The 27128-nt window shown below is 44.6% G+C and overlaps 1 protein-coding gene across 1 annotated transcript in view; it reads right to left on the reverse strand.

Moving 5' to 3' along the window:
- Positions 1-6228: 6228 nt before the first annotated feature.
- NLRP2 (NLR family, pyrin domain containing 2) overlaps positions 6229-27128 on the reverse strand; it is a 43231-nt gene continuing 22331 nt past the window's right edge. Inside the window, exons 2-9 of the mRNA XM_006868303.1 lie at positions 25536-27057; positions 21041-21211; positions 19710-19874; positions 17867-18037; positions 17414-17581; positions 15589-15759; positions 11766-11936; positions 6229-6367 (exon numbers count right to left, since the gene is read on the reverse strand). Of these exons, the coding sequence (XP_006868365.1) occupies positions 6229-6367; positions 11766-11936; positions 15589-15759; positions 17414-17581; positions 17867-18037; positions 19710-19874; positions 21041-21211; positions 25536-27057 (2678 nt within the window). The remainder of the gene's footprint in view (positions 6368-11765; positions 11937-15588; positions 15760-17413; positions 17582-17866; positions 18038-19709; positions 19875-21040; positions 21212-25535; positions 27058-27128) is intronic.

The raw sequence follows: 27128 nt of genomic DNA on the forward strand, positions 1-27128 counted from the left end.
CATGTACACGTATACATATACACATATATACACACACTCCTACACACATATATATTCACATATATATTTATAGGACCTCTGGTAACATGGTTACAAATTGTGCTGCTAACCTCAAGGTCAGCAGTTCAAAACTACCAGCTGCTCCGCGGGAGAAAGATGAGGCTTTCTGCTCCTGTAAAGATGTACAGCCTCGGAAACCCTGTACAGGGTCACTATGAGTCAGAACCGACTCCCTGGTACTTAACAACACTCTTCCTCCCATACCCATTCAGCCTCTGTTTCTGTCCATGTGTCTACCTACTTGCAGAACACTGTGGTTCCAAGGTTGTGTATATAACAAGTGATGACTTAAGAATTTACACTATGAAATTTGAAACCATATCAATGTAATGTTCTTATTCTGTTAACATTAAAATCCATTGGACTTCTCTGCATTATCTTTACTGTGCCCTCTTATTTTATGAGAACTTCAACATTAAAAGAGAAGTGGGTGGGGGACGTTGTGAATTTGAGTAGACCTTTCCCCAAATAACATGTATAAACAAGCATAGGAAAAGTGCTCGGTGTCATTAGCATCGGTGTTGGGTCCCGTGGAGTTGGCTCAGATTCACAGTGACCATGCAGAGAGTTCTCAAGAGTTTAAAGTGTGGGTTCCACAGCTACTAGTCTAATGCTTATTCTACAGAGCCTTATTCTACAGGGCTCATACAGCATTACAAACTGCCAGGCCACCGAGTCACGGTCCAGTCTGGTGGACACACAACCCTAACCGTCACAGCCAGCGTTCCTCATACCTCAGCATTTGTTACTGTTAGATGTACATTGCTAATGCATCAAATAGTTTCGTATATATTTTACTATTATTGTAAATGCACGATGTTGTATAACGGGATAGTTGGTGAGAAGTTGAGTGCTGTCGAGTCAGTTCCGACCCATAGTGACCCTGTACAGGGTTTCTAAGGCTGTAGATCTTTACGGGAGCAGAAAGCCTCATCTTTCTCCTGCGGAGTAGCTGGTAGTTTCGAACTGCTGACCGTAAGGTTCGCAGCCCAATTCATAACCACTATGCTACCAGAATGAGAAGTAGGAGTGGTGATAAATATCTGCCCTTGAGCATTCTGTTCTAAGTACTATCTCTGTGGGATCAGAGTGACAATAACTTTAGAGATTAGATAGGACGCTTGGGGGTGGTGAGTTTGTTAATGAAGGAAGAACCACTCAAAAGTGGTTCCACAATTTAAAGAATGTTATCAGTGTCACTGAATCATACATGCAGAAGTGTTTGGATTGATGTGTTTGGCTGTGTTCCCAACAATAAGAACATAGATTTTTGGTCTCTGTACAGGTTCCTTATGAGCACTTAATTAAGTGTTGTAGAACCAGCCATTGTCTGCAGTGTTAGCCAGAGGTTGTCATGAGCCATACAATTGAAAGCTTTTGTGTAGTCAGTAAAACACAGCTAGACTTCTGGTATTCTCTGCCAAGAGCCATCTGTTGTCAGAAAAGGTGCCCAGTTTCTGATGATCAGTTGTGGGGTTGTTAAGTGCCTGCCGTCGAGTCGGTTCCAACTCACAGCGACCCTGTATAGGGTTTCCGAGGAGTGGCTGGTGAGTTTGAACAGCCGACCTTGCAGTTCAAGCCTAGCTTGAGGTGGAATGCTTATCTTATGGTGCCACACCAGGACTACTACACAATTGTTGTTGCTAAGTGCTGTAGAGTTGGGTTCCGAACCACAGTGACACTGTATAGGGTTTCCAAGGAACAGCTGGTGAACTTGAACCACAGGCCTCCTGGTTCAAAGTGGACTTTGCTGTCCAGTGCATTCACCTTTAAAGGCTGGTGGGGGAACATCAGGAACTTACATAGGTTATCGGTGTGAAACAATGTTAAGTGCCGTCGAGTCCATTCCGACCCATAGTGACCCTGTATAGGGTTTCTAAGGAGCAGCTGGTGAGCTTGAACCACCAACCTTGCAGTTCAAATGACTTTGCAGTCTGACGCCTTAGCCCACAGTGCCACACCAGGATGATCTGTCTGTCCTTGTATTGAGTTCATGTTGTCCTGATGACGTACTTCTCCCCCTCAGATGTATATTACAAACTTTGAGGACATCCACAGTAGAACGTAATGCCAGTTCAAGAGCTTCCACGTGGACAATTCAGTGGCACTGATGACATCCTTCAGTCATGCTATCATTCCCAGCCTCCTGGTCCAAAGTCTTCCACCCAATTAATGTAAACTCACTGCTCCCTAAGGTTCCTATCCAATCTGTCTAGTTACTGTTGATTTGATTTCATACTGTCAAGCACAGTGAAGTTGGTTTCATACAGAGTGACCCTGTATGAGGTTTCCAAGGTTTAAATCTTTTACGTTTTTATTGTGAGGTTTACATGGGAGAACATCAACTTTACACTCATCCTATCGTATTTTGTTTCATTGCAATGATTACAGTCCCCTCCATGCATCACCAAATAATCAAAGGGTGAACCCCACAGGCCCGCCCCCTGGCCACCAGCACACAGCCCTTCTCCTTCCCTGAGTCCAGTGTCCCCAGCTGCTCCATCTGTCCACGTCATCATCACTGCCTCTCGGGGTAGGATCCTGCTTTCCATTCTTCTCACTTGATGGTCCCAGAGACCTCGGCTCCTGGGCTGCAATATCATTCTCCTCCTTTTGTCAAAAAACATCTACCACTATTTTCTACCCTGACAATTATTCACTATTGTACCACAAGAGTCTTATCCCCATATTTCCTTTCGCCAGCCTGGTCCCAACCAATTGGAAATCATTCAGTGCTGATTCTACATTCCGCCGCCCCGTCTGGAACTAGGCTCCCTCTTGAAAGTTTGTAAGCCAGGCACTTCTTGCCTTTATAGGCCTCCTTAGTTTGGGTAGCCAATGTGTATGTTGCCCATCCCTGTGACCCCTGCATACCGAGGGGGTGGGAGTGATCCTCGCTGTAAAGATTTGATCCTTTTGAGCTGCTACATCATAAGTATAGGTCAACTTCATCAGATTGGAGCAGGTTAGCAGAAAGCCTCTTCTTCCATGGAGCAGCTGGTGGGCTTGAATTCCCACCTTGTGGCTAGCAGGCCAGTGCTTATCCTATGGAGCTACCATCCTCCCTTGATTTCACATAGATCATTCTTAAAAAGAGTGTAACGCTCAAGGCAGACACTTAGTAGTTAAGCTAAATGATTTGGTTTTTAAAAGTTATCAGGGGTATTTTTGGTTTAAATTTTAAAGATTATCCCACGGTAGTTTCAGGGGTTCATGCAGCCTCCATGATTTAACATGTAATTTATAAACTGTAAAATTGAACATACCCACTAGTAGGCTGCAATGAAAAAGGACAATAATGCTGGCAAAGATGGGACGTTGGAACGCACATAGAGCCAGATTTGGAAAAGAGTTTTGCAAGTTCTCCAAAAAGTTATGCTGTTTAGATATACCACTGAGTCAGTTCTGACTCCCAGAGGCCTTATGGCACAACACAGCACGACACAACGCCACCCGGTGCAGCTGCCACTGTGCCAATCCCTCTCATTGGGGTCTTCCTCTCTTTGCTGACCTACTGTACCAAGCACGATGTCCTTTGCCATGGACTGGTCCTTCCTGATATGTCTAAAGTATGAGGAATAGGCTCCCCCATCCTAGCTTTAGGGTGCGTTCTGGCTATACTCCTGCTTTATAGACAGATTTGCTTATTCTTCTAGCTGTCCATGGTACTTCGAATATTCTCCAATACTGTAACTCAAATTCCAAGGCATCAATTCTCCTACAGTCTTCCTCAGTCACTGTCTAACTCTCACATATATTATGAGGCTATTAAAGAATTCTGTAACTTGGGTCAGGCACACCTTAGTCCTCAAACTGGTATCTTTACTCTTTAACACTTTCAAGAGGTCTTGTGAAGATTTGCCTAATTAATGTCGTTTGACATTATATACATGTTGCTTCCATGGGTGTTCAGATAGTGGATCGAAGGCCAAATGGCCCAGCAATTCCATGCCTAGGTCTATATCCAAGAAAATGGAAACTTATGTTCATGCAAAAATATGTACCTGAGTGTTTATAAGCATTTTTCATAGTAGCATCAAAGTAGAAACAATTAAATGTCCATACACTGAAGAGACCCACTTCTTAAGGCACAGAAAAGTGAAGTTACTCCTTCACTGTAATATGCGTGTTTCTCTACTATGTTGAGCAGATTCTCAATTTAGGATATCTGCTCTTGGTCAGCTTCATAAAATGAATTCGTTGATATCTCACGGAAGTTCAAAGTTCGTATTCTACACCTCATTTCCAACCTTGATGTTTTCAGACTTAAATTTTCTTTTACATCCTGGGAATGTAAATAGGGGCCCCAGATCTTGTGTGTGCAAATATCTAAAACACACACCTCCCATCTTGTATCTCCTTGGCATCAGTAACATTGGAGAACCAGAGACAAGCAGGAGCAACAACAAATACGCAGTTACTCCAGAGACACCATCTTCTGACTTGGATTCCTTGAGCTCGCAACACACAGCATTCTTTTGTTTATAATCTCATCTCCCTCTACCTGGCCTTCCCAAGGTTTTATTTTTTAATTACTTTTACACCACCATCCAGGTAACAACCTGGGCTATTTCCCCCATTTTAAGATTTTAATCACACCTGCAAAAGCCACTTTCCAATATAAGGCAACACTCACATGCTTCCAGGGATTATAAAGCCTGGATATGTTTGGGGGCCATTATTCAGCCCACCAGACTAGCTATTGGACAATTTATAAGCATCAGTATTTTCTCACACGTAAAAGCCATGGTTTGATCTACCCTCATTGAGTTAATTCGAAGAGTTAGTGTAAAAGCAGATGTATACAGGAATGAATAAGGAAGACCACAGAATTAGTGCATTTGAAGTATGGTGTTGGTGAACAACACTGACTGTATCACAGACTGACATTAATCAACAAGTCTTGGGAGTCCAGCCAGAACACTCCTTAGAAGCCAAGAGGGAAAGACTTCATCTTACTTTGGATGCGTTATCAGGAAGAACCAATCCATGGTGAAAGGACATTATGCTTGGCAAAGTAGCAAGTTAAAAAACAAAATGAAACACAAAAGACCCTTCACAGGATGGAGCCACTACAGTGGCTGTAACAATGAGCTCAGACGCTGCAGTGAGGATGAGGTCGGTGCAGGAGTAAGCAGTGTTCTGTTCTGTTGTATGTAGGGTCACTGGAGTCAGTAGGCTCAAGGGTACCTTACAACATGTACACGGAGCAAGGAGATGCAGGCCCGTGTGTTCGTCAAGCATTGTCATCGATGATGCACATTGTTGTTGAATGCCTTCGAGTCACTTCGGACTCAGTGATCCTATATCGGCTTTCTGAGGAGTGACTGGTGCTTTTGAACCAATGTGACCTGACCTTTGGTTAACAGTTCACTGCTTATCCAACACATCACACCAGGACCTCAGTGCTAAATGACAATTCTCATTATTTTAAGGAGTTTTGGGGTTCTATATGTCAAAGGGAATGTTGAAGCTCAGATAGACAAGTATGCATACCATGAAATGGTAATTTCTTTGTAAGTTAGAGCCATTGAAAACAGGTCAAACAATGGCATGGCTGAATATGTGCACCTACGTGTTCAAAATATTGTGTGGTGGGAAAGGAAAACAGGAACGGGCTTCAGAAAGTGAGTGGACTTCTGGTGTGGCGCTGTCGGATCAGCACTGGACTGTGAGCCATAAGGTCAGCGGCTCGTCTGAAACCCTATACACAGGGTTGCCATGAGTCAGAATGGACTCTACGGCACTTAAGGAATACTCATCATGGTATAGACTTGAGGTCAAGAAAAATCAGAACCGCACAGTGAATGGCAAGGCAAATTCATCAGTGAGATCAGGTTTTTTTTATCACTTTTCTTGGATGAACTACTCTAAGACTAGTGGGAGGGTTTCCCCGCCCCCAAGTTGGCAGAACTCAGTTAAGTACAGCTTCATTTATGAATGCATTCACCTTTATTTCTTTTGATCTACTTGTGATTAAGACATTTCACATATACCAGGGTTAAATGGTTTGTTCATACACGTTTCATGGAAGCTTGAGACAGAATCAAAGCTAAGATACCATGTGTCACCACCTTCTAAGAAGGACTCGCAGGAAATTCACCATCACCGCTGTGGGAGGAATGACTGTGTGTGTGTGTGTGTGTGTGTGTGTGTGTGTGTGTGGGGTTACATAAGAAAGTCAAGAGAAGAAGGTCTCTGTTTACCGGGATCATAGTCGTCACTCTCAATAGTTAGTTGTGGATTACTTTCTTTGACTTCTTGCATTAGCTTTTGCATTTGCATGTTAGAGCTGTCTATCTTTAACCTGGGGGACAAAGAAAAATTACATTCGATCTGATTTTGCTGCTTCAAGAAGACTTCTTCCAACCCTTCATATGCTTAATCTTGGATGTCCCAGAGTAGGGGCCATCTTTCTGTTAGTATGCATTGCTACAGAGTCAAGTTTCACAGTGATTTGATGATCGGTAAAGGATCATTTCCACTTAATGCTAGAATACTATAAAGTTGCTATGTGATTACTATATTTTCAGTGAGACTGAATGATCAATCTACGTCTGACAATTCTAATACCTGCCTAGACTGTAATAGGACAACTTCTATGTATGCGGTGGACTAGGAGTAACTGAGGAGACTAGAACCACTCAGGCTGTACCAGTTACTCCTTGGATACGAGATACTATACCTAGTCACCACCGTTTAAAAAACCTGAGACAACAGAAACATCACTACTAGGATTTACCTTGCAACCATATTGAGGACTATCTAGGAGGTACAAGCAGTTAACCCACTTGACTGCTAACTGAAATTTGGAGGTTCTTGTCTACCCAGAGGTACCTCCAAAAAAGGTCAAGATCTACTTCCAAAAAAAGTGTGTCATTTAAAACATTATGTAGAACAATTTTTAAATCAGGGAGTAAGAGGCTTCCAAGTTTATACGGCTACAGTGGTACCGGTACAATGGGAAATCAATGAACAGAATCGAGAATGCAGAAATTAACCCATCCACATACAGCCGATTGATTTTGACAAAGGGCCAGAGTACACTGAGTGGGGAGGAAGGTCAATCTCTTGAACAGATGGTGCTGGCAGAACTGGAAATCTATATGCAAAAGATTGAAACCAGACCTTTTTTACACGTCACACCATATGTGAAAAACCAAATCAGCATGATTAAAACCTAAATGTGAACCCCACAATTATAAAGGTCATCAATGGGAAAATAGGGACAGATTCAAAGGCTCTAATACAGGGAGTCCTTGTGTGGCACTGGGGACTAATGCATCAGACTGCAAAGTCGTTTGAACTGTAAGTTCGGTGGTTTAAGCTCACCATCTGCTCCTCGGAAACCCTGTACAGGGTCGCTATGGGTTGGAATCGACTCGACAGCACTTAACAATACAGGGCACAAACAGACTACCATGAATTGCACAAACAAAAGACAAGATAGAGAATTTGAATATATTAAACATTATAAACTTATCCATGTGCATCTTAGGATATCACCAAAATAGAAAGGGGTCCACAGAATGGGAAAAAGTCTTGCAATGACACATCAACAGGGGACTAAGTTCTAAAATCTATAGGAAACTATAACACTTCTACAAGACAAAGATAAATAACCCAATTAAAAAATAGGCACAGGATATGCACAAACTGAAATGTTCACGATCATTAGCCATTTGTTATTAAGTGCTGCCGAGTTAATGCTGACCCATAGCGACCCTGTAATATGGTTTCCAAGGAGCAGCTGGTGAGCTTGCAGTTCAAATGGCTTTGCAGTCTGGTGCCTTAATCCATTTGTTGTGATGTGCCGTGGAGTTGGTTCCGACTCACAGCGACCCCGTAACAGGGTTTCTGAGGCTGTAAATCTTTACGGGAGCAGAAAGCCTCATCTTTCGCCCGTGGAACAGCTTGTCGTTTTGAACTGCTGACCCTGAGGTTCGCAGCCCAATTCCTAACCACAACGCTGCGAGAGCTCCTTATTAACCCATTGTTGTTGTTAAGTACCGTGGAGTCAGTTCTGACTCATAGCGACCCTGTACAGGGTTTCCGAGGCTGTAAATCTTTACGGGAGCGGAATGCTTCATCTTTCTCCCGCGGAACAGCTGGTTCTCCCGCGGAACAGCTGGTAGTTTTGAAATGCTGACCGTAAGATTAGCAGACCAATTCATAACCACTACGCTACCAGAGTTCCCATTGTTGTTGTTGTTGTTAAGTGCCGTCGAGTCGGTTCCGACCCATAGTGACCCTGTACAGGGTTTCCGAGGGTGTAAATCTTTACGGGAGCAGATCGCCTCATCTTTCTCCCGCGGAGCAGCTGGTAGTTTCGAACTGCTGACCTTCCGGTTCGCAGCCCGATTCGTAACCACTACGCTACCAGAGCTCCTTACACATCGACAGTTGTTGTTGTTGTTGTTAAGTGCCGTCGAGTCGGTTTCGACCCATAGCGACCCTGAATAGGGTTTCCGAGGCTGTAAATCTTTACGGGAGCAGATCGCCTCATCTTTCTCCCGCGGAGCAGCTGGTAGTTTCGAACTGCTGACCTTCCGGTTCGCAGCCCGATTCGTAACCACTACGCTACCAGAGAGTTCCCATTAGAGAGATGCAAATCAAAACAATGAGATGTCCTCTCACATAAGCAACAACAGCGAAGTTCAAAAAAGCAGAAAATAAAAGCTAGCCAGAATGTGGAGAGACTGGGACTCTCCTACATTGCTGGTGGGAATGCAAAATGGTTGCAACCATGGTGGAAAAACGTATGGCGCTTCCTCAGAAAGTTGGGAATAGAGATACCTTATGATCCAGCAATTCCTCTAATTGGTATATATCCACAAGAGATACAAAAGCCAGGACACGAGTAGATATATGCATACCAATCAATGTTCATAGCAGCACTTCACAATAGCAAAAAGACGGAGACAGCCCAAGTGCCCATCAGTGCAAGAATGGATAAACTGTGATACATACACACAATGGAATACTATGCTACCTTGAAACAAGGAAGCTGCAAGCCACCACATAACATGGATTAAACTTGAGGACAAATTAGTCACAGACAGACAAATATTGCATAAGACCATTATTGTAACAGCTTAAGAAAAGATACCTATACTTAAAGGGAAAAAAAATTTTTTTGTTGTTGGTTACCAGAGGTGGGAGGGAGGGGAAGGTAGAACACAGGGTAGGGGACAGACAGACACATCATAGCTTGGATGTTGGGGACTGCTTACATAAGAAGGGGAAGGGGAATGGAAGAACACGGAAGACAGGGGAACACTGAGGCAGGTTTGCATGGGCTACATGGGACAGAGGTAAATAGTGATGTATGTTCAACCTTGGAAAAACAGGGCTCGGTGACACAAGATTGAGGCGTAGTCTGAATGGGTTGTTATTATTTGTATGTGCTGTAGAGTCGGTTCCGACTCATAGTGACCCTGTATAGGGTTTCCGAGGCTGTAAATCTTTACGGGAGCAGAAAACCTCATCTTTTCCCGCGGAACAGCTAGTAGTTTTGAACTGCTGACCTTGAGGTTAGCAGCCTGATTCGTAATCACTACGCTACCAGAGCTCCTTAGTCTGAGTGGGTAAAAGAGGGGAAATAATGTTAAGATGCTTGGCTGTCTATGAATATTGGTTTCCTTTGCCTAGTATTGTAAAATACACACTTAAGTGGAATAGAAAGGAATATTGGGAAACATGATTACGGAAAGCTTGTAAGCCTGTCTTGAGCCTGTAAGTCACTGGAAGACGTAAAAGGGGTTCTAGAACTACCCAGTGAAATAGGCTTCTTGTGGAGTCTTTGTAATGCATAGACAGACCCTTAGGCGGGATCCAGAGCCTCATCCAGAACCTTTTGAGGTAGGACAGACCCACTTTAAAGGACAAGCAGAACAGCCTGAAGGAGCTATAGGAACAGAAAATTCTTTAAAGAAAGACCAGCAGGAAAAAAATCCAAAACAAAAATGGCAGACTGATTAGCTACTACAAGGACAAATGTTTGCCAGAGAGCTATCAAGGCAAGCAATCAAGTCCCTTCAGGACAAACGCCCCCACCTCTAAGACTGAAACTCACGGGAATACATGAGCAGGCATGTAAGCTTGATGGCACCCACATTGGTCTACTGGTGAGTGGAAGAGTGGGAAAGGCAGCAATGAAGAAATGGGCTGAGTTTGACCACATTCCATAGACGTCCCCACATCAACACAGAGATGAGAGAGAAGAAGAAGGGCTGGTTGGTTTAAAGGGTGGTGAGACTTTGGAGACTCCTGAGCCCATGGACAAGGACACAGCCACAGAGGGCTAGAGCTGAGAGTGAAGCATCCAGCTGATATGCAGTGAGGGGAGATGCACAAGAACACCCAAACTTGCAGGTAGTACCCATTTGACCTAGCCTCGAGGGTTTGATCAGAACTCGACAAGAAAAAAAAAAAAAATTTGATAAAGGAAGCAAGTATAAATGGCTACAATTTGATGAACTTGACCTTTATTTATGGATATAGTAGCTCAAAATACCAACTGAAAGGGAAGGAGTCTTCACATCAAAAATTAAACCTATCCCCCTCCTCTGTACACAGGGTTGATAGGGATGGGCTACTTTAAATGGAGGGGCAACAAAGGCACCAAGTGAATGGCTTACAAGTTTTCAAGACAGAATTTATTTTCATAGTGTGTGTGTGGGGGGAAAGATAGAGTCCCCCTACCTACCTGAATAGCTTTCGTCTTGTCTAGACAGGTCTGGTGAAAAGAGATGGGGATAATATTCTTATGATTCAACAGTAATTGTTATCATGATTAATTATGACTGTCACAACTGTAAAGGTAGAAGTTTTGTAACAAAAATGGGGGAGAAATTTTACAGTCCTAAGTAGCTCTCGTAGCGTAGTGGTTACAAATCAGGCTGCAAACTGCAAGGTCAGCAGTTTGAAACTACCAGCTGTTCCGCGGGAGAAAGATGAGGCTTTCTGCTCCCATAAAGATTTACACCCTCGGAAACCCTGTACGGGGGTTGCTATGGGTCTGAACCGACTCGATGGCACTTCACATCAACAAACAACTGTGATAGCTGGAACCGCAGTTGCCTGGCCAGGCCAGACTAAAAGATTTCCTGGGTCTTAAACAGCCTGCCTACAGGCCGACGACGTTCCCTACCCCTGCTTCAGACACTGACAACTGTGACAACTATGTTTTAAGTCATCAGTGGTGTAACGTTGCACTGGAGAATTGTAAAAAGTCTCCACACTCCCAGGACACTCCCAGGAAGAGAAGCATGGGACAATAGAACACAGTGACAACTTGTACTAATGAAGCATGTGGTTGAAAGCCAGCTGGTGACGGTCTAACATGTGGACTACTTCCATGAGATAGCAGACTGACATCGACTTCTCAGACCCCTGGTCTCTGTGACTAAGACAGCATGGTCATAAACTTCCGAGACCTGGGCACTTTGACTTTCCTGTTACCATGGTGGATCGCCATGGCTACCGTTCACTTACTAGACAATGTTTGCAATCTGAGAGCTGGCCTCATCCTGTGACCTTTCTCATCATGACAGTAACTGAGGGAACAGACAGAACCATCAGACCAAACTCAATGGCTAAAAGCTGAGTGTTAGTGGTAGATACCTATACCTACATGCAAGTCTGTGGTGATGTTCAATCAGCTGTCATAGGAGAACACACTATGAAGATTAGAAGAATCGTACCTGAGCTTCGTTAGAGGACAACGTTGACTCTTCAAAGCTTCACACAACAGCTTTATCCCACTATTTCCTAGAGAATTCTGACCCAGGTCCAAAGTGGTTAGGTTCTGGTTGCATTTCAAGGCAGATGAGAGGTCCATGCAACTGAAGGGTACCAGAGAGCATCCCCACAACCTAATGAGAAAACACCAAGGTTAAGGTTATTCATTAATGTGACCTTCATTATAGACTGAGTGAGAGTTAACATAGCAACCTAGCTTTCCATTCAGTCATTCATATACATCTTGCTGAATTTACATCATTGAAAACACATCGTGGGACTTGCGAAGTGCGGCTCAGTCAGTTCCAACCCATAGCAACTGCCGACCTTGTAGTCTGGCGCACTAACCCACAACGTCACACCGGGTCTCCCCACAATGGCTTATCACCGAATTCCTCCCTGTGTGTTCTATTTCCATTCCTCCTCCTCTCCTAACCCTTCTGAATTTTTTGTTCTTAGGTACATGCTGCCTTTTGATTTCAAGTGGTTGATCATTCTAAAAGGTGGCTAAGGGCTAAAGTCAGGGGTTCCACCAGTCATAAAGTAAGCCTGGTCATTGTCATTTTGAGTTCTCTTCCACCTTCTCTCACTCTGTCCAGGACCCCCCAACGTGATCATTTATAAAGCAGCTGGTAGTGTAGTCTCGAACTTGCCAATATCAAGTTACAGAGTCACGGCAGTCAGAGCCATCTGGTAGTATTACAATGACAGACACACAGACAATAAAACAGAATGGAGAACCCAAAAGTAAACCCATCATCCACTTATATCACCTGATCTTTGACAAAGGGCTCAAACATTAAACAGGGAAGAGAATCTCTTCAACAAACAGTGCTGGTAAAACTGAAAATCTATCTGCAAATGAATTAAATAAGACCTACCTCTCCCACATGCGCAAAAATAAACTAATTGTGAATTAAAGACCTAAATATGAAAACATATAACTATAAAAAAAAATCAATGAAAAATTAGGAACAAACTTAGGGGCTCTAATACTGAAGAGCAGAGATGTCAGCCTGAGGACTAAGGTGCGCCTGACCCAAGCCATGGTGTTTTCAATAACCTCATATGGATGCGAAAGCTGGACAGTGAATAAGGAAGATCGTAGAAGAATTGATGCCTTAGAGTTGTGGTGTTGGAGGAGAATGCTGAGGGTGCCATGGACTGCCAAAAGAACCAATAGATCTGTTTTGGAGGAAGTGCAGCCAGAGTGCTCCTTGGAGGCCAGCTTCGTCTCTCCTACTTTGGACATATTGTCCGGAGAGAACAGTCGCTGGAGAAGGATGTCATGCTGGGTAGGGTGGAGGGTCAGAGAAAAAGAGGAAGACCCCCAACGAGATGGATCAGCCAGGTGGCATCATTGATGCACTCAAGTGTGGCAGCGGTAGTGAGGTTGGCCCAGGATCGGACATTGTTTCGTTCTGCTGTCCATGGGGTCGCTATGAGTCGGTTCCGACTCGATGGCACCTGACAACCACAACCACAACAACACATAACAACAATATACTCTAAAAAAGGATTAGAAACCAACAGAAGACAAATAGATGCCTGGGACCTCCTAAAAATTAGGACACTGGTGTCCGGCACAAGATTTCACCAAAAGATTAAAAGGGGAGCAACCCAACTGGAGGACTAATCGTTAATTTTTACAGAAACTTGTAACATCTCTACAAGAAAAAGAAAACTCAATGAAAAAGTGAACACAGGACATGAACACTTACTTCACCATGGAAGACAACTAGGCATCAAATAGTATGAAAAGATGTTCATGATGGTTAGCCACTAGAGATGCAAATCAAACCAACAATGAGATCATCTCATGCCAACATTAACAGTAAGCATTACCACCCAATGCTGGTGAGGATGTGGAGAGACGGGGACACTCCTATCTTGCTGGTGGAACTGTAAAACTATTGTCAGGAGGGCCAAGTCACTGGAGAAGGGTATCTTGTTTGGTAAAGTGGAGGGTCAGAATAGGAAGAGTGCTCCCCCACCCCACCCCCCTCCAGTGAGATGGCTTGGCACTGTGGCAGCAATGATGGGCCCAGGCGTGGCTATGATTGTGAGGTTGACTCAGGATTGGGCAGTGGTTTGTTCTGTTGTTCAGAGGGTTGCTATGAGTCGGTACCAACTTGATGGCACCTAACAACAACAACGAGGGAAAACTGTAACACTTCATCAGAAAGTTGGAAATAGAAATGCCATGTGACCCAGCAATCCTTCTACTTGGTATATATCCACAAGCACTATGAGCTAGGACAGGGGTACATGCGCACCGATGTTCATCACGGTGCTGTTCACAATACCACAAAGATGAAGACGACCTAAATGCCCATCAACGGAAGAGTGGATAAACAAACTTTAATGATGACTCTTTTAAAACACCTTATAATATGGGAAGAATCAGGAAGATGTTATGCTGAGTGAAATTAAGTCAATCACAGAAGGGAAATAAATGTTGTATGAGATCATATTATAAAAACTCAAACATTTTTCATATTAAAAGAAACATTCTTAGATGTTTGGGAGGGAAGGGAGTGTAATTCACTGGGCTAGAAGGTAGACACATGTTAACTTGGGTGACGAGGGGTTACAATATACAAGAGGGAGTTTGGCAGAAGACTGATGAAAACAAGGAGGTATACCAGGGATAAAAGGGATGGAAGAGTTATACACGCAACCTTGTCATAGCAGTGTTCTGTGCGTAGATACATGGACAGACACCGGCTGAATTGGTATGGGAGGAAAGTGGGATATTTACATATTCCACAAATGTATACAAGTGGATACCACAGGAAGTCAGAAGGACAACAACTGTTGTTGCGTAGAGGGGGGATTGTGATCATTGAGATGAAACCAAGTAATCTGCAGAATGAAGTTGATGATCTTGTGTCTGTAAACCTTCCCCCAACTCACAGTAAGATGAAGTTTGTGGAAAAATGGAATTTAAGAATGGAATTTTCCCATGGACTTTTGAAGTCCCTGTGAATGAAAGGCAAGATATAGCTGGTGTGATGCTGTGGGATAAAGAATTGGACCACAAGGTCAGTATGAACCACAACGTCGGCGGTTCAAACTCACTAGCCACTGCTTGGAAACCCTATGCAGGGTTGCTATGAGTCAGAACTGACTTGATGACTCTCAACAAAGTTGAGTTTACTAGGTATGATGATCAATCAAGAGAGACCTGAAGTGAAGAGAGGACCACAGAGATCCAGGCTAAGGGTTCTCTAGGCAGAGAAACAGTCTGTGTGCAAAGGCCCCGAGGTTGTATGTGATTGTTAAATGTGGTACATCAAGGCAGTCAGAGAGGGAGAGCGCGCCAGGAGGGATCTCAAGAGTGGTGTTCTAGGTTAGAGGGGGCCAGATCACATTAAGCCCCTTTCAACCCAAACCAAACTCCTTGTCATTGACTTGATTCTCACTCATGGTGTCCCCACCACCACCAGCCCCCTCCCATGTGTGTCAGAGTAGAGCTGTGCTCCATAGGGTTTCTCAATGCTTGGTTTCCAAAGTCGATCACCAAAAGGCCTTTCCTTCCTTGTCCATCCTTCATCTGGAATCTCTGCTGAAACCTGTTTAATCGTCACAGTAGCACATGGGGGTGGGTGGGAGCTATGCATGATGGTTAGCACTAGCTGGAAACCAAACCCCGCTCTCCTGCATGGAAGGAGAGCATTCTACCGCTCAAGTACATACCTATGACCCTCCAAGTCACAACCAGTTGAGATGTTTGCTATGCTGACCTTTCATTTCAGACCGATTCGTTCACGAAGCATGACTTACCAGAGACATTTCAGGCTGCACTCTGGTCCCTTCAGGGCCTCACACAGGAAGATCAGTCCCATAATGCCGAGGCAATTCTGACCCAGATCCAAGTGCGTCAGGCTCGGCTTTTTTTGGAGGAGCTTTGAGAGATGGTCGCAGCCATTTTCAGTGATACCACAGCTCCATAGCCTGAAAGTCAATCACATGGAAACATCTCAGTCGGCTCAATGTTCCAACACCATGGTCGTCTTCAAGTCATTGGTCTGAGACACGTGTAGAAATGGACACTTGGAAATGAAGTCATGGTGTGGTGTGGTGGTGGTGCGGTGGTGGGTAGCGTACTGTGGACTTGGTTCTGACTCAGAGCTACCTTGTAGAGGGTTTCCGAGGCTGTCCATCTTTACCAGAACACAGAAAGCCTCTTTCTCTCGTGGCGAGAAAATCATCTAAAGCAAAAAGGAAAGTCATCAAAGCCGTTGCTCCCTCAGGCCAATGCCAACTCATGGGGATTCTATGTTACAGTCCAATTGCCCCCCAGTCATCTTTTGGTTCTAATTTTATTTTACAGAAGATGATTAAGGCGTCTCCCCTGGGGTGCCACTGGGTTGGTTGGAACCCAGTTTTCGGTTCGAACCCTTAAATTCAAACCAATTACGTCACCCAGAGAACTAGCAGGTTAACGGTCCCCAGCGAAATCCTTTATCTTAATTCCTGTCATGGAATATGGGACTTTACGTGGAGAAAGGCACTTTGTAGATTGGTTAAGTCTCGCAGTATGAAGAAGTCATACTGGATTCTTTGAGTGAGCCCCAGGTACACCTGGACTCCTGGTGTGGCGCTGTAGGTTAATGCGCTGGACTGCGATGTCATTTGAACTGCAAGGTTGGCGGTTCAAGTTCACCAAGCACTCCTCAGAATCCTAGACAGGATCGCTATGGATAGGAAACGACTCAATGGTACTGAATGTACAGCTAAGGAGTTCTGGTAGCACACTAGGGCCGTTAACTACAAGGTCAACAGGTTGAATCTGCAGGAGAAAAGATGAGGTTTTCTGCTCCCACAAAGCTTTGTGACCTTGGAAAACCTAGACAGAGTCTCTAAGAGTCAGAACCTACTGCATGGCACATAACTTACCATCATCACCGATGTACAATCGGACTGGTGCTGATGAACAAACACTGGGCCACTAACAGAAGGGTCAGCAGTTCAAACTCACCAGCTGCTCCTTGGAAAGCCTACACAGCGTTGCTGTGAGTCAGAACCCTCTAGATGGCACGCGAACAAATATACAGCCCGAATGTTCCTCAGCAGTGAACAACCGGTGGCTGGCCTTCGGGCCTCGTACTTTGCAGATGTTGTCAGGAGGTGTAAGTTTTTGGAGAAGAACATCATGTTCAGTAAAGTGGAGGGCCAACAAAAAAAGACGACCCCCACAATGAGATGGATTGTTACGGTTGTAGCCAACAATAAGTGGAAACCTAACAATGAGGCTAGTGCAGTATTTCATGCTTTTGTGTGTAGAGTTGCTGAGTCTGAACCAGTTTGATGCATCCTTGTAAGAGGGAGGCAGGAGGGTCAGAATCAGAGGAGATGTAGAAGAGACGGGATGAAGGATGCAGAGGGGTTTTTCCAGATACTATGCTGCTAGGTTTGAACATTAGGAAGGGGCCATAAGTCAAAGAATGCAGGCAGCCTCTAGAAGCTGAGGAGGAAATGACTCCCCTAGCACTTTCAGAAGGAACCCAGTCCTGCCCACACCTTGGTTTCAGCCTAGTGAGACCAATTTTAGTGGGTGGGGCCACATATATTAACATATAAGATAAGGCAATCAGTGGACACTTACACCAGGGTCTGCAGTTTACAGTTGGGGTCACTCAAACCCTCACACAGAAGCTGCACCCCACCATTCCCAAGCTCATTCTTCGCCAAGCACAGATGTGTCAGCTTCTCGTTTCTGACCAAAACGGAGAGATTCCTGCAACAGCCTCCTGTAAGACGACAGTTTTCCAACCTGTGGAAGCATCACAAAGACAATAAAATGGTGGGCTCACTTCCCAAGTCCAGCTCTGCCCAAGCTGCGAGTCTTCAGTTACAACCCTTCTTTGTTTTCTGTGTTAGTGATCACAAACAAAGGGATGAAGGGAAGGGCACGACAAGATACTTGCACCACACTCAGGACCAAAAATGGGGACCAAGTGTTTCCAGGCTCTCAATTTGAGGTGTAATCACCATTCCTCTCTTCATGACCCAGACCTCAAACGAAGATGCGGCTTCACAGACTACGAGAGAGACTTACGACAACCTCTGCAGGGAGCAGTTTGATTCCTTCAGCGATTTACACAGCAGCTTTGCACCATCATCTGAGAGCTCATTGTCCGTGAGGTTCAGGCAGGTTAACGACTGGTTGGTTGTAAGGGCAAGTGAGAACTCACCCCACCGTGAAATGGTAGCAGAACCACCTCCCAACCTACAGGAGAAATAAGAACAAGGCACGGAGAGTCCAACCACCGTGTGATTGTCTAGTTCCGTTATCTGGCTTGAATTCAGCTACACCAGCATTGGGAGAACAGTTGGAAATACAAGTTCTCAGCTCCCACCTTGGTACATAAGGACCCATATGTAAGGCTAAAGAAAACGAAGGACAAAGTTTTGAGCTTCTGATTCTATACTACACATTGAGAGAAACAAAGGGATGCAGTGGTTTTTTCAGCTTTACAAAATGGAAGCTCTAGGGTCTGTTGTTAGGTGGCATTGTTAGCTTCTGAATCACAGCAACACTGCACAATACAATGATACACTGCCAAGGCCTGCACACCATCCTCACAACTGCCCCTTTACCAATCCATTTTGTTGAGGGGCTTCCTCTTTTGCTGGCCTCCCACTTTACCAACCATGATGTCCTTCTCTCCAGAAACTGGTCCCCCTCCTGATAACATGCCCAAAGTATGAGAGGAAATCTTACACGTGGGTTAGTGAGCCAGACTGCAAAGCTGTTTGGAACTGCAAGGTCAGCAGTTTAAGCTCATCAGTCACTCCTCGTATAGGGTCACTATGGGTTGGATGCGACTCAAGGGCACTTAATAACAACAACAATAATTGGAAAGCTCTAAGGAGCTCTGGTAGCATAGTGGTTACGAATCGGGCTGCAAACCGCAAGGTCAGCAGTTCAAAACTACCAGCTGTTCTGCGGGAGAAAGATGAGGCTTTCTACTCCCATAAAGATTTACAGCCTTGGAAACCCTGGACAGGGTCGTTATGGGTTGGAATTGACTCCACGGCACATAACCACCACCACCTGAAAGCTCTATCCCGTTACTACTTTTATGGTTGAGTCATGACCCCCCTGCTCCCCCATGGTTGTTGGTGACAATCATCTCTAGAACAACCATGTGTGTGTGCTTCCTGGTAGGGGAAGGGGGCCCTCTCAAACCAGAGGACCACTAGGAAAGGACCAACTTCCAGCTAATTCCTTGGGAAACTGATGCCAGGGTTACTATTCTAAACCTCAGCATGATGGACTATGTACGAAGGACCTGATGGAGGATGGTACCCAGAATCTGGAAGCTTCTTTGGACTCAGGTTTATCCTTATAGTTGTCCAGGTCATTCAAAGTTCAAAGTTTACAGAAGCTGAACTCCTGAACAGTACTGTATCTAATCGGAAAAATCCCACCCATCCCCAAACCCAAACCAGTTGCCATTGAGAGCCTGTTCTGACTCAAGGTGACCCCATGTGTCCCCGACTCGAGCCGTTCCCTAGGGTTTCCTTGGCTGTCCTCACCATGTAGTCGGACTGCCAGCCTTTTCTTTGGAGGTGCCGCTGGATGGGTTTGAACCACCAACCTTTCAGTTAGTAGTTGAGTGGTTCACGGTTTCAGCCACCCCAGGGATACCACCTTATCAGAATTAAGGGATCCTTTTGATCTAACTTATAGAGAAGCACTCTGTAAGCTCATGGGAGTCCTGGTGTGGTGCCGCTGGACTGAAAGCTCAGCCATTCAAACCCCCCAGCCGCTCCCTGGAAACCCTATACAGGGGTCACTATGGGTCGGAATCAACTAGATGGCATTTAACAACAACCTGGAAGCTTCATGGCAGCTTTGTTTGGATGTGGACTTCTTGGCGCTGGTTAAGCCATACCTGAGATACTGCAGGCTACTTCCCGGGTAGGTCACGATCTGTGAACATAATGAGGGCAGTGTATCCTGGCCACTGCTTTGAAGGGTCAGATGTGTCAATGTCTTCTGATTACAGAAAGCAGCGCAGAAGTCCTCGTAAGCTTTGGCAGGTGAAATGTTATTGAGCCTAAGATAAAACAGACAAAATCTTGAGTTTCTGTTTCTATCTATGCACAGCAGAGGCTCAAAGGGTGCACTTATTTTTCAGCTTTAGAAACTATCCAAGGCTCTAATTTTAGTCACCTCAAACTTCGGTGAGAGAGAAATCCTAAGTAGCCCTTCAAGCAAAGCGTGTTGCTCCGCAGCTTTTTACAAGAAGGTGGCGCTGCTGCCGGTGGCTGTGGTAGAGCTGACCCCCAACTCTTGGCAACCCCATACACTGGCCAAACACGGCCTTGTCCTGCACCATGCCCTTGATTGGTTGTGGATCAGACAGTAAGTAGATCAAGCCTTTCTTCCTAGTTTCTTTTAGGGAAGAAGCTCCATTGAAACCAAGTCAGCAGCGAAGCAGCGTGCACGTCTCACGGATGGCTACCTGGCTGCTGTGGGTGAGGGCAGTGGCTGGGAGCGTTTCTACAGAAGTGAGAACTCTTATCACTGAGATCACCAAGGCCCGGAACTCAAGTCCTATGCCAATAGTCACTGCTCAAAGCTCCTCTAGCATTTAATCTCTGCCTCTACAGCTAAAGTTCTCAACCAGAGATGACTGAGTACCCTACCCCTATACCTCCACCTACCCTCCCCCACGGGGACTCTTGGCGATGACTACAGACGTGTTGCCACAATCATTGGAGGTGGGGGCTCTGTGTGCTATTAGAATCTAATGAGTAGGAGTTAGGGCTGCATCGAAACATGCTACCGGGCGCACAAGACATCCTCCATGTTCTACACCAAGAAGTCCCAAATTTCACCCAAGGCTGAGAAACCGCTTTATGTATGTTAAAGGCAGTCACGCTGGTTCAGACTCATAGCCACCATGCGTAGGGTTTCCAAAGAGCAGCTTTGGTTTTCCTAATGGCATTAAACTGCCCTCAGGATCTTGTGGTGTCGCCTGCCCACTCACATTTAAGGTGTTTTCTAATTGTCCAAATCATAGTTCACATTTCATTAAAGTTACTTTATGTGATTCATCCAAACGTAAGGTCAGGAATCTCTTCAATGACTTGTCTCCTCAGCACCTGTTTGGAATCTGGTGTGGGGAGATTCAAATATCGCTTTGAATACTAAAACACAACGGTTTGTCGTTTGTTTGGAGCACTAGGGATTTCAACCCAGCAATTCGATTTTACTTACACCACCTTCTGCAGATTATGGGTTTTGGAGGCTAAGTGGTCACAAAGAATCTTCACTGTGGAGTCATTAAGGAAACTTTGATTGATGTCCAGAGATACTAGGTTCTTGTTTGAACTGAACATGGAACAGAAGTCCATCCAGACAGACAGAATGTGTTGCTCCTTCTTGTGCCTGCAGGGAAGAAATGAAGGGAAGAGATGTTAAGATGAAGGAATTTGCCAAATATTTCTAGAGACAAAACCCAGCAATTTGGCCACTCTGGAGAAGATGCTAAGGATTGCTCTGATTACATACCCCTAAATAATCAAACCAAGTCAGAACAAACGCTTGCTGCCAGATTGACTGACTTATGGTGACCCCGTATGTATTGTAGGATTTTCAGTGATTATCTGAATATAGATAAACTAGGTCTTTTTTCAGCGGTACCAGTGGGTAGACTACAATCCTCCAACCTTCTGGTTAATGTCAAATGTGTCAGCTATCTGCACTGTGCAGGCACTGCATCCCCTAGTAAATTTGTAGCTTCTGGAGAATTCCGTATTTAATACTACTATCCAACAAATGATTGCAGAACGCATACCACTGGAGAAAGAATACAGGCTTCTGTTTATTCTAACCGAAAACTAAAATTCTAAGCACATCATTGGAAAAACATTGAGAGCAATACACATTATTATCACTAGGGTTATTTGAAGACCTATTAGTGTTACCTTTACATATAAATGTGTTATCTTTACACACATAGGGTTTCCAAGGAGCAGACCATGTAAGTTACTTTACGACTGTTAAACAATGTTCATAGAAACTTGCAAAGATCTACTTACATAAAATGTCTTAAAGAAATCTGTTTCCTGGTAGGCTTTGTGTGGGTAACTCATGGTTTCTTTATATACATCCATACATCTATTTGATGAATGAAGTACTGGAGGCACTCATTGATCTATGCTAAGAAATTTGAAGACAGTCACTTGGCCAAGTGACTATAGACGACATCTGTTATTTGTGCCCATTCCAAAGAGATGATCCAACGGAATGTGGAAATCATCAGACATCATTGCATACAAGCAAAAGTTTGCTTATCATAAAAACGGTGCAACTGTATATTGACAGAATTTACAAAGGCTCCAGCCAGATTTAGATGAAAACATGGGAAGAGGAGTATCATTGCTGACGTCACATGGATCTTAGCTGAAAGTCGAGAATACCAGAAAGGTGTTTACCTGTGCTTTACTGACTACGCAAAGGCTTTCAATTGTGTGGATTGTGGCAAGTTAAGACAGCATCGTGGAGAATGAGTATTCCGGCATACTTACTTGTGCTCATGAGGACCTAAGAAGCAGTTGTTTGAACAGAACAAGGAAACAACGAATGGTTTAAAATTAGGAAATGGTGCTCCAAGGTTGTATTCTTCCACCGTACTTACTCTGTTTGCTGAGCACATAATCTGAGAAGCTGGATTATATGAAGAACACGGCATCAGGATTGGAGGAAAACTCATTAACCTGCGGTATGCAGATAATACAACCTTACTAGCTAAAAGCGAAGAACTTAAATTGAAGTTATGAAAGACTTCATTTTGCTCAGATCAACCATCAACACTCATGGAAGCAGCAGTCAAGAAATCAAACGACGTATTGCATTAGGCAAATCTGCTGCACAAGACCTCTTTTAAAGTATTGAAGAGCAAAGATGTCAGTTTGAGGACTAAGGTGCACCTGACCCCAGTCATGGTATTATCAACCTGATACGCACGCGAAAGCTGGACAGTGAATAAGGAAGACTGTAGAAGAATTGACGCGTTTGAGTTATGGTGTTGGAGAATATTGAAAGTGCCATGGGCTGCCAAAAGAACCAACAGATCTGTGTTGGAAGAAGTGAAGCCAGAGTGCTCCTTGGAGGCCAAGACGGCCAAACTTTGTCTCTTATACTTCGGACATATTGACAGAAGGACCAGTCACTGGAGAAGGATATCATGTTTGGCAGGGTGGAGGGTCAGAGAAAAAGAGGAAGACCCCCAATGAGATGGATTGGCCAAGTGGCAGCATCGATGGACTCAAGCGTGGCAACAGTAGCGAGGTTGGCCCAGGATCAGGCAGTGTTTCGTTCTGCTGTGCATAGGGTCACTGTGGGTCGGTACCGACTCGATGGCACCTGACAACAAGAGTTGGAACTGACTATGGCACCTAGCAAGGAAGCTGGAGAGAAAACGAGTATTTCAAACCAAGATTCCAAGGGGAAGAAAAGAAGTATTTTATTCTGGCCCAATACCATGCATATGTTAAGTGCCTTTGAGTTGGTTCTGACTTGAAGACCCTAAATACAGTTTCCAAGGAGTGGCTGATAGATTTGAACCAGTGATCTTTTGGTCCAATTATCCTACAGTGCCACACGAGGATTCCAAGAAGAGTAGGCATCCATGATATGGTTTTAACTGCCATCAAATCAGTTTGGACTCATAGTGACCCTGTATAGGGTTTTCGAGGAGCTACTGGTAGATTTGAACTGCCAACCTTGTGGTTCAAACTGACCTTGCTGTCCCTAGTGCTTATCCTATAGTGCCACACCAAGCCTCCATAGTACGTATGATGATACAGAAAGATACTGATTTTAAATGATCAATCTAGCAGTCAGAAGAGGTGAGTTGGTAAGGTTGAGTTTGTCACCCCAAGCTTTTAAATACCTAAAGACTTTACAGAGAGAAACATTTTAGTGGTTACCAGGGGCTGGGAGGGGTAGGTAATGTAAGTTATTGTTGAAAATAGATAGTGGGTGTGCTAACATAAAGAACATAGTTTAGATCATGGAATTGTGCCCACTTTATGGTTAAGAGTCAAGACAGCAAATAAAACAGACCTGTGTTTTAATCCCAGCCAAACACATTTTTCTGAAGGCAGTATGTGTGTCTGAACCTGGAAGATTAAAAGTTCCTAGTAGTCACTGGGTTAGAAATAGTATGAAAAGTTTGTGTAGGCGCTCACTTGTGGTTATGTGTGTAGGAGCTCGGTTGATATTATATGAACTAAGTCAATACCAATGACCTAGAAATGGCGGAGTCCATACCCCATTGTCCAAATCTGCAAGCTGAGGCATCTAGGAAGAGAATTCCCAGGATCTTGGGTGAGCTGTAGTTTTCAGAAACTGGCAATTCATTTTGACTGTGAAGTTTTAGCATGAACCTGATACTTTGAGTAAAAATAGGACACTCATTTCAAATACTTTACAAAAAATCTCCCAAGACTATTCAATTGATAGGATGCATCATTCCCGAGAATTGTCTATTTACATATCCTCCCAAGGAGATCTTGTAGCCTATAAATGATCAAGTACTCAGCTACTAAACCCACCAACTAGTTCCATAGGAGGAAGACCTCACAGTCTGTTTTGTAGAGACTGTTAAGTGCGGTCGAGTCGGTTCTGACTCACAGTGACCATATATAGGGTTTTTGAGGAGCGGCTGGTGAGTTTGAACTACCGGCCTTGAGATTCAAACTGACCTTATGGTCCAGTGCTTATCCTACAACACTACACTAGTCCAAAAAGCATGCATATGACACTATGTATGCGACACTAATGTTCATTCCGGCATGAGCTCATTCACAACAGCTAAAGGGTAGAAGCAAACTAATTATCCAGCAACAGATGAAGGACGAACAGTGCGCATGTACTACAGTGGAATAGTACACTTTGGCGTAAAGAGAAATGAGATATTGGTACATTCACAACATAGCTGACCCTTGAGAATATGCCTAAATCCGTGACAAAAGGCCAAACGCTGTATGATCTCATGAATGTGAAGGATACTATAAAGATGTATATCAGCACAAGAGGGGTTCCCAAGCATGGGAGGGAAGGAAGGGGAGCAAGGGGAAGTAATCAACGAGCTTTCAAGTTTATGGAGATGAAGAATTTGACAGAAGACATTGGTGATGCCTACATAACAAGACAGATTGAACTGATCTCACCAAACTGTGTTTGAAGAATGTTAGATTGATAAATTCAATATCAAACAGGGTTTGGCTCCACAGCTCCTCCACTTTGAATATTAAGCAGGAAGAAAGTTCAAGAGGAGGAAAAATTGTGATACTGTAGGATAAGTAGTAGAGTGCTTACGACTGTCAGTGGTTCAAACCCTGAGGAGCAGCGGCGCCTCACAATCCCATACAGAATCGTCGTCAAGTCAGAACAAATTCAATGGTACTTAACTAAGAAAGGAAAAGCAGGGAGGATTCTGGGTGCTATATATAGTTAAGTGCTCAAACACCATCCAAAAAGGTTGGCGGCTGGAACTCACTCAGGAGAGCCTTGAAGACAGGGCTGGGGGGATCTGCTTCTGAAGAGCCTCGAACCCCCACTGGACAGGCTCGTCTCTGCCCACAAGTCGGAACAGACTCAACAGCAACAAACAAGGAATGAAGAGTCTGGCCTCATTGCAATGGACCATGGGAGGAGGCCGGAGACCGGCAAAACCAGAGTGAAAAATGAGTCCTCTCCTTACCTCTCCTCCTCAGGGTGTGATTTCAAGGATTTATTCTCCACAAACATCTCCTTTGTTACCTTCAGCGAAAGCTTCTGCAGATTGTGACAACCCTTGAGACAGAAAGCTGCATGTGTCATGTCGATTTCATCTCTCAGGTGGAGAGACAGTTCGGTGAAAGGGGCCATGGCGTCCCTCACAAATTCCTCCTCCTGAGATTCATAGAGGCAGCGGAAAGTGTCCTTCATGGCCGACCACAAGAAGGGTTTGGACTTGATGGGCTTCACTTTCCATGTCAGCAATTCCTCTTTGACCCCGCTTGACACTCGGTAGCCAAACTTTGTCTCCAGCTCCTTGGCACTGTTTTTGCTCAAGAGGCCAAATATGAAGTATCCTAACTGGGTCAGGTTGGGGTTCTTCAGTATTTCTTCAGTGGTGAACAGCTTTTGTAGATCCCCAATGTCCTTCCTGTAGCTCTCCCAATCTTCCTCCTCCTCTTCAGTCTCTAGAATGTAAAATATGGCAGCCAGAAACTGCTGGACATTGAGGTGGACAAAGGAGTAGTAGCCTTTATTGTCTCTGTCTTTCTGAAGGACATTCCCCAGGAAAAGGCTGATCTCGGATTCCTTCATTCCAAGTCTCTTGGCAGTTTCTTCATTAAACCTGGATGTGTGTGTCCACACACCCCCAGCGGCCAAGAGGCACAGAACCTTCAATGGGGTTTGTAAGCACTGACGGGGGTAGCCGTCAGGCCCTTGTGAGAACTGATTGCACAGGACATGCAGGAATAGAGATGTGGTGGTTTGACACGTGGCAGTGGGGTCCTCCCGTTTCTCCATCTGTAGCTTCAGACACTTACAGACGAGCCAGCACACCATGGGTGCTGAGCACATGGGGAACAAAGCTGTATGGTTCTTTATCAAGTCAAAGGCTCTCATGGCTTCATATTCATCTTGGAAGTATTTCAAGAAATACCTCTTCCTGTCCATTTCTGAGAAGCCTTCAATTTCTATGAATACGAGAGGCTCTCCCAACATGAGCCGGAGTTCCCTCAGTGCCCAGGGTCGAGTGGTGATCAGGATTGTTGCTCTGGGCAAGATTTTCTTCGTTAGCAAACTGCTCAAGAGGATGGGTACCGGCTTCTGTGTCTTCAAGTCATCACATATGTCATGGATCAGCGCTCCAGGGGAGTAACTCAGCTCATCAAAATCATCAATGACGACCAGGACGTTCTGTGACTTGGCGATCACCTCCAGAGAGGCGTCGTCCAACTCAGGACAGTCCTTGGCAATTAGCTCAGCACAACTGCATGGCCCCATCTGGTTGAGTTGCTTGCAGTTGAGATAGAAAACAAATTGGAATCTCCTGGCGAGGTTGCCATCTGTCCAGTCGATCATCAACTTCTTGGCCAGCGTACTTTTCCCAACGCCAGCAGTCCCGTGCAGCACCACGGTGTGGGTGAGTGGCCCCGTAAGTATTTGAGGATTGCAGAATGGGATCAATGCCTTGTATCTCTCGGTGACAATAGAAAAGTTTCCAGTGGCTTCAGGGCAGAAGTTGTTCTTCCAGATTAGCTGAAACTTGTTCTTTAATACAATTCTATATTCTTCTGTT

This window comes from Chrysochloris asiatica, unplaced genomic scaffold (assembly GCF_000296735.1).
Source record: "Chrysochloris asiatica unplaced genomic scaffold, ChrAsi1.0 scaffold00116, whole genome shotgun sequence".
In the NCBI taxonomy this organism is placed as follows: domain Eukaryota; kingdom Metazoa; phylum Chordata; class Mammalia; order Afrosoricida; family Chrysochloridae; genus Chrysochloris; species Chrysochloris asiatica.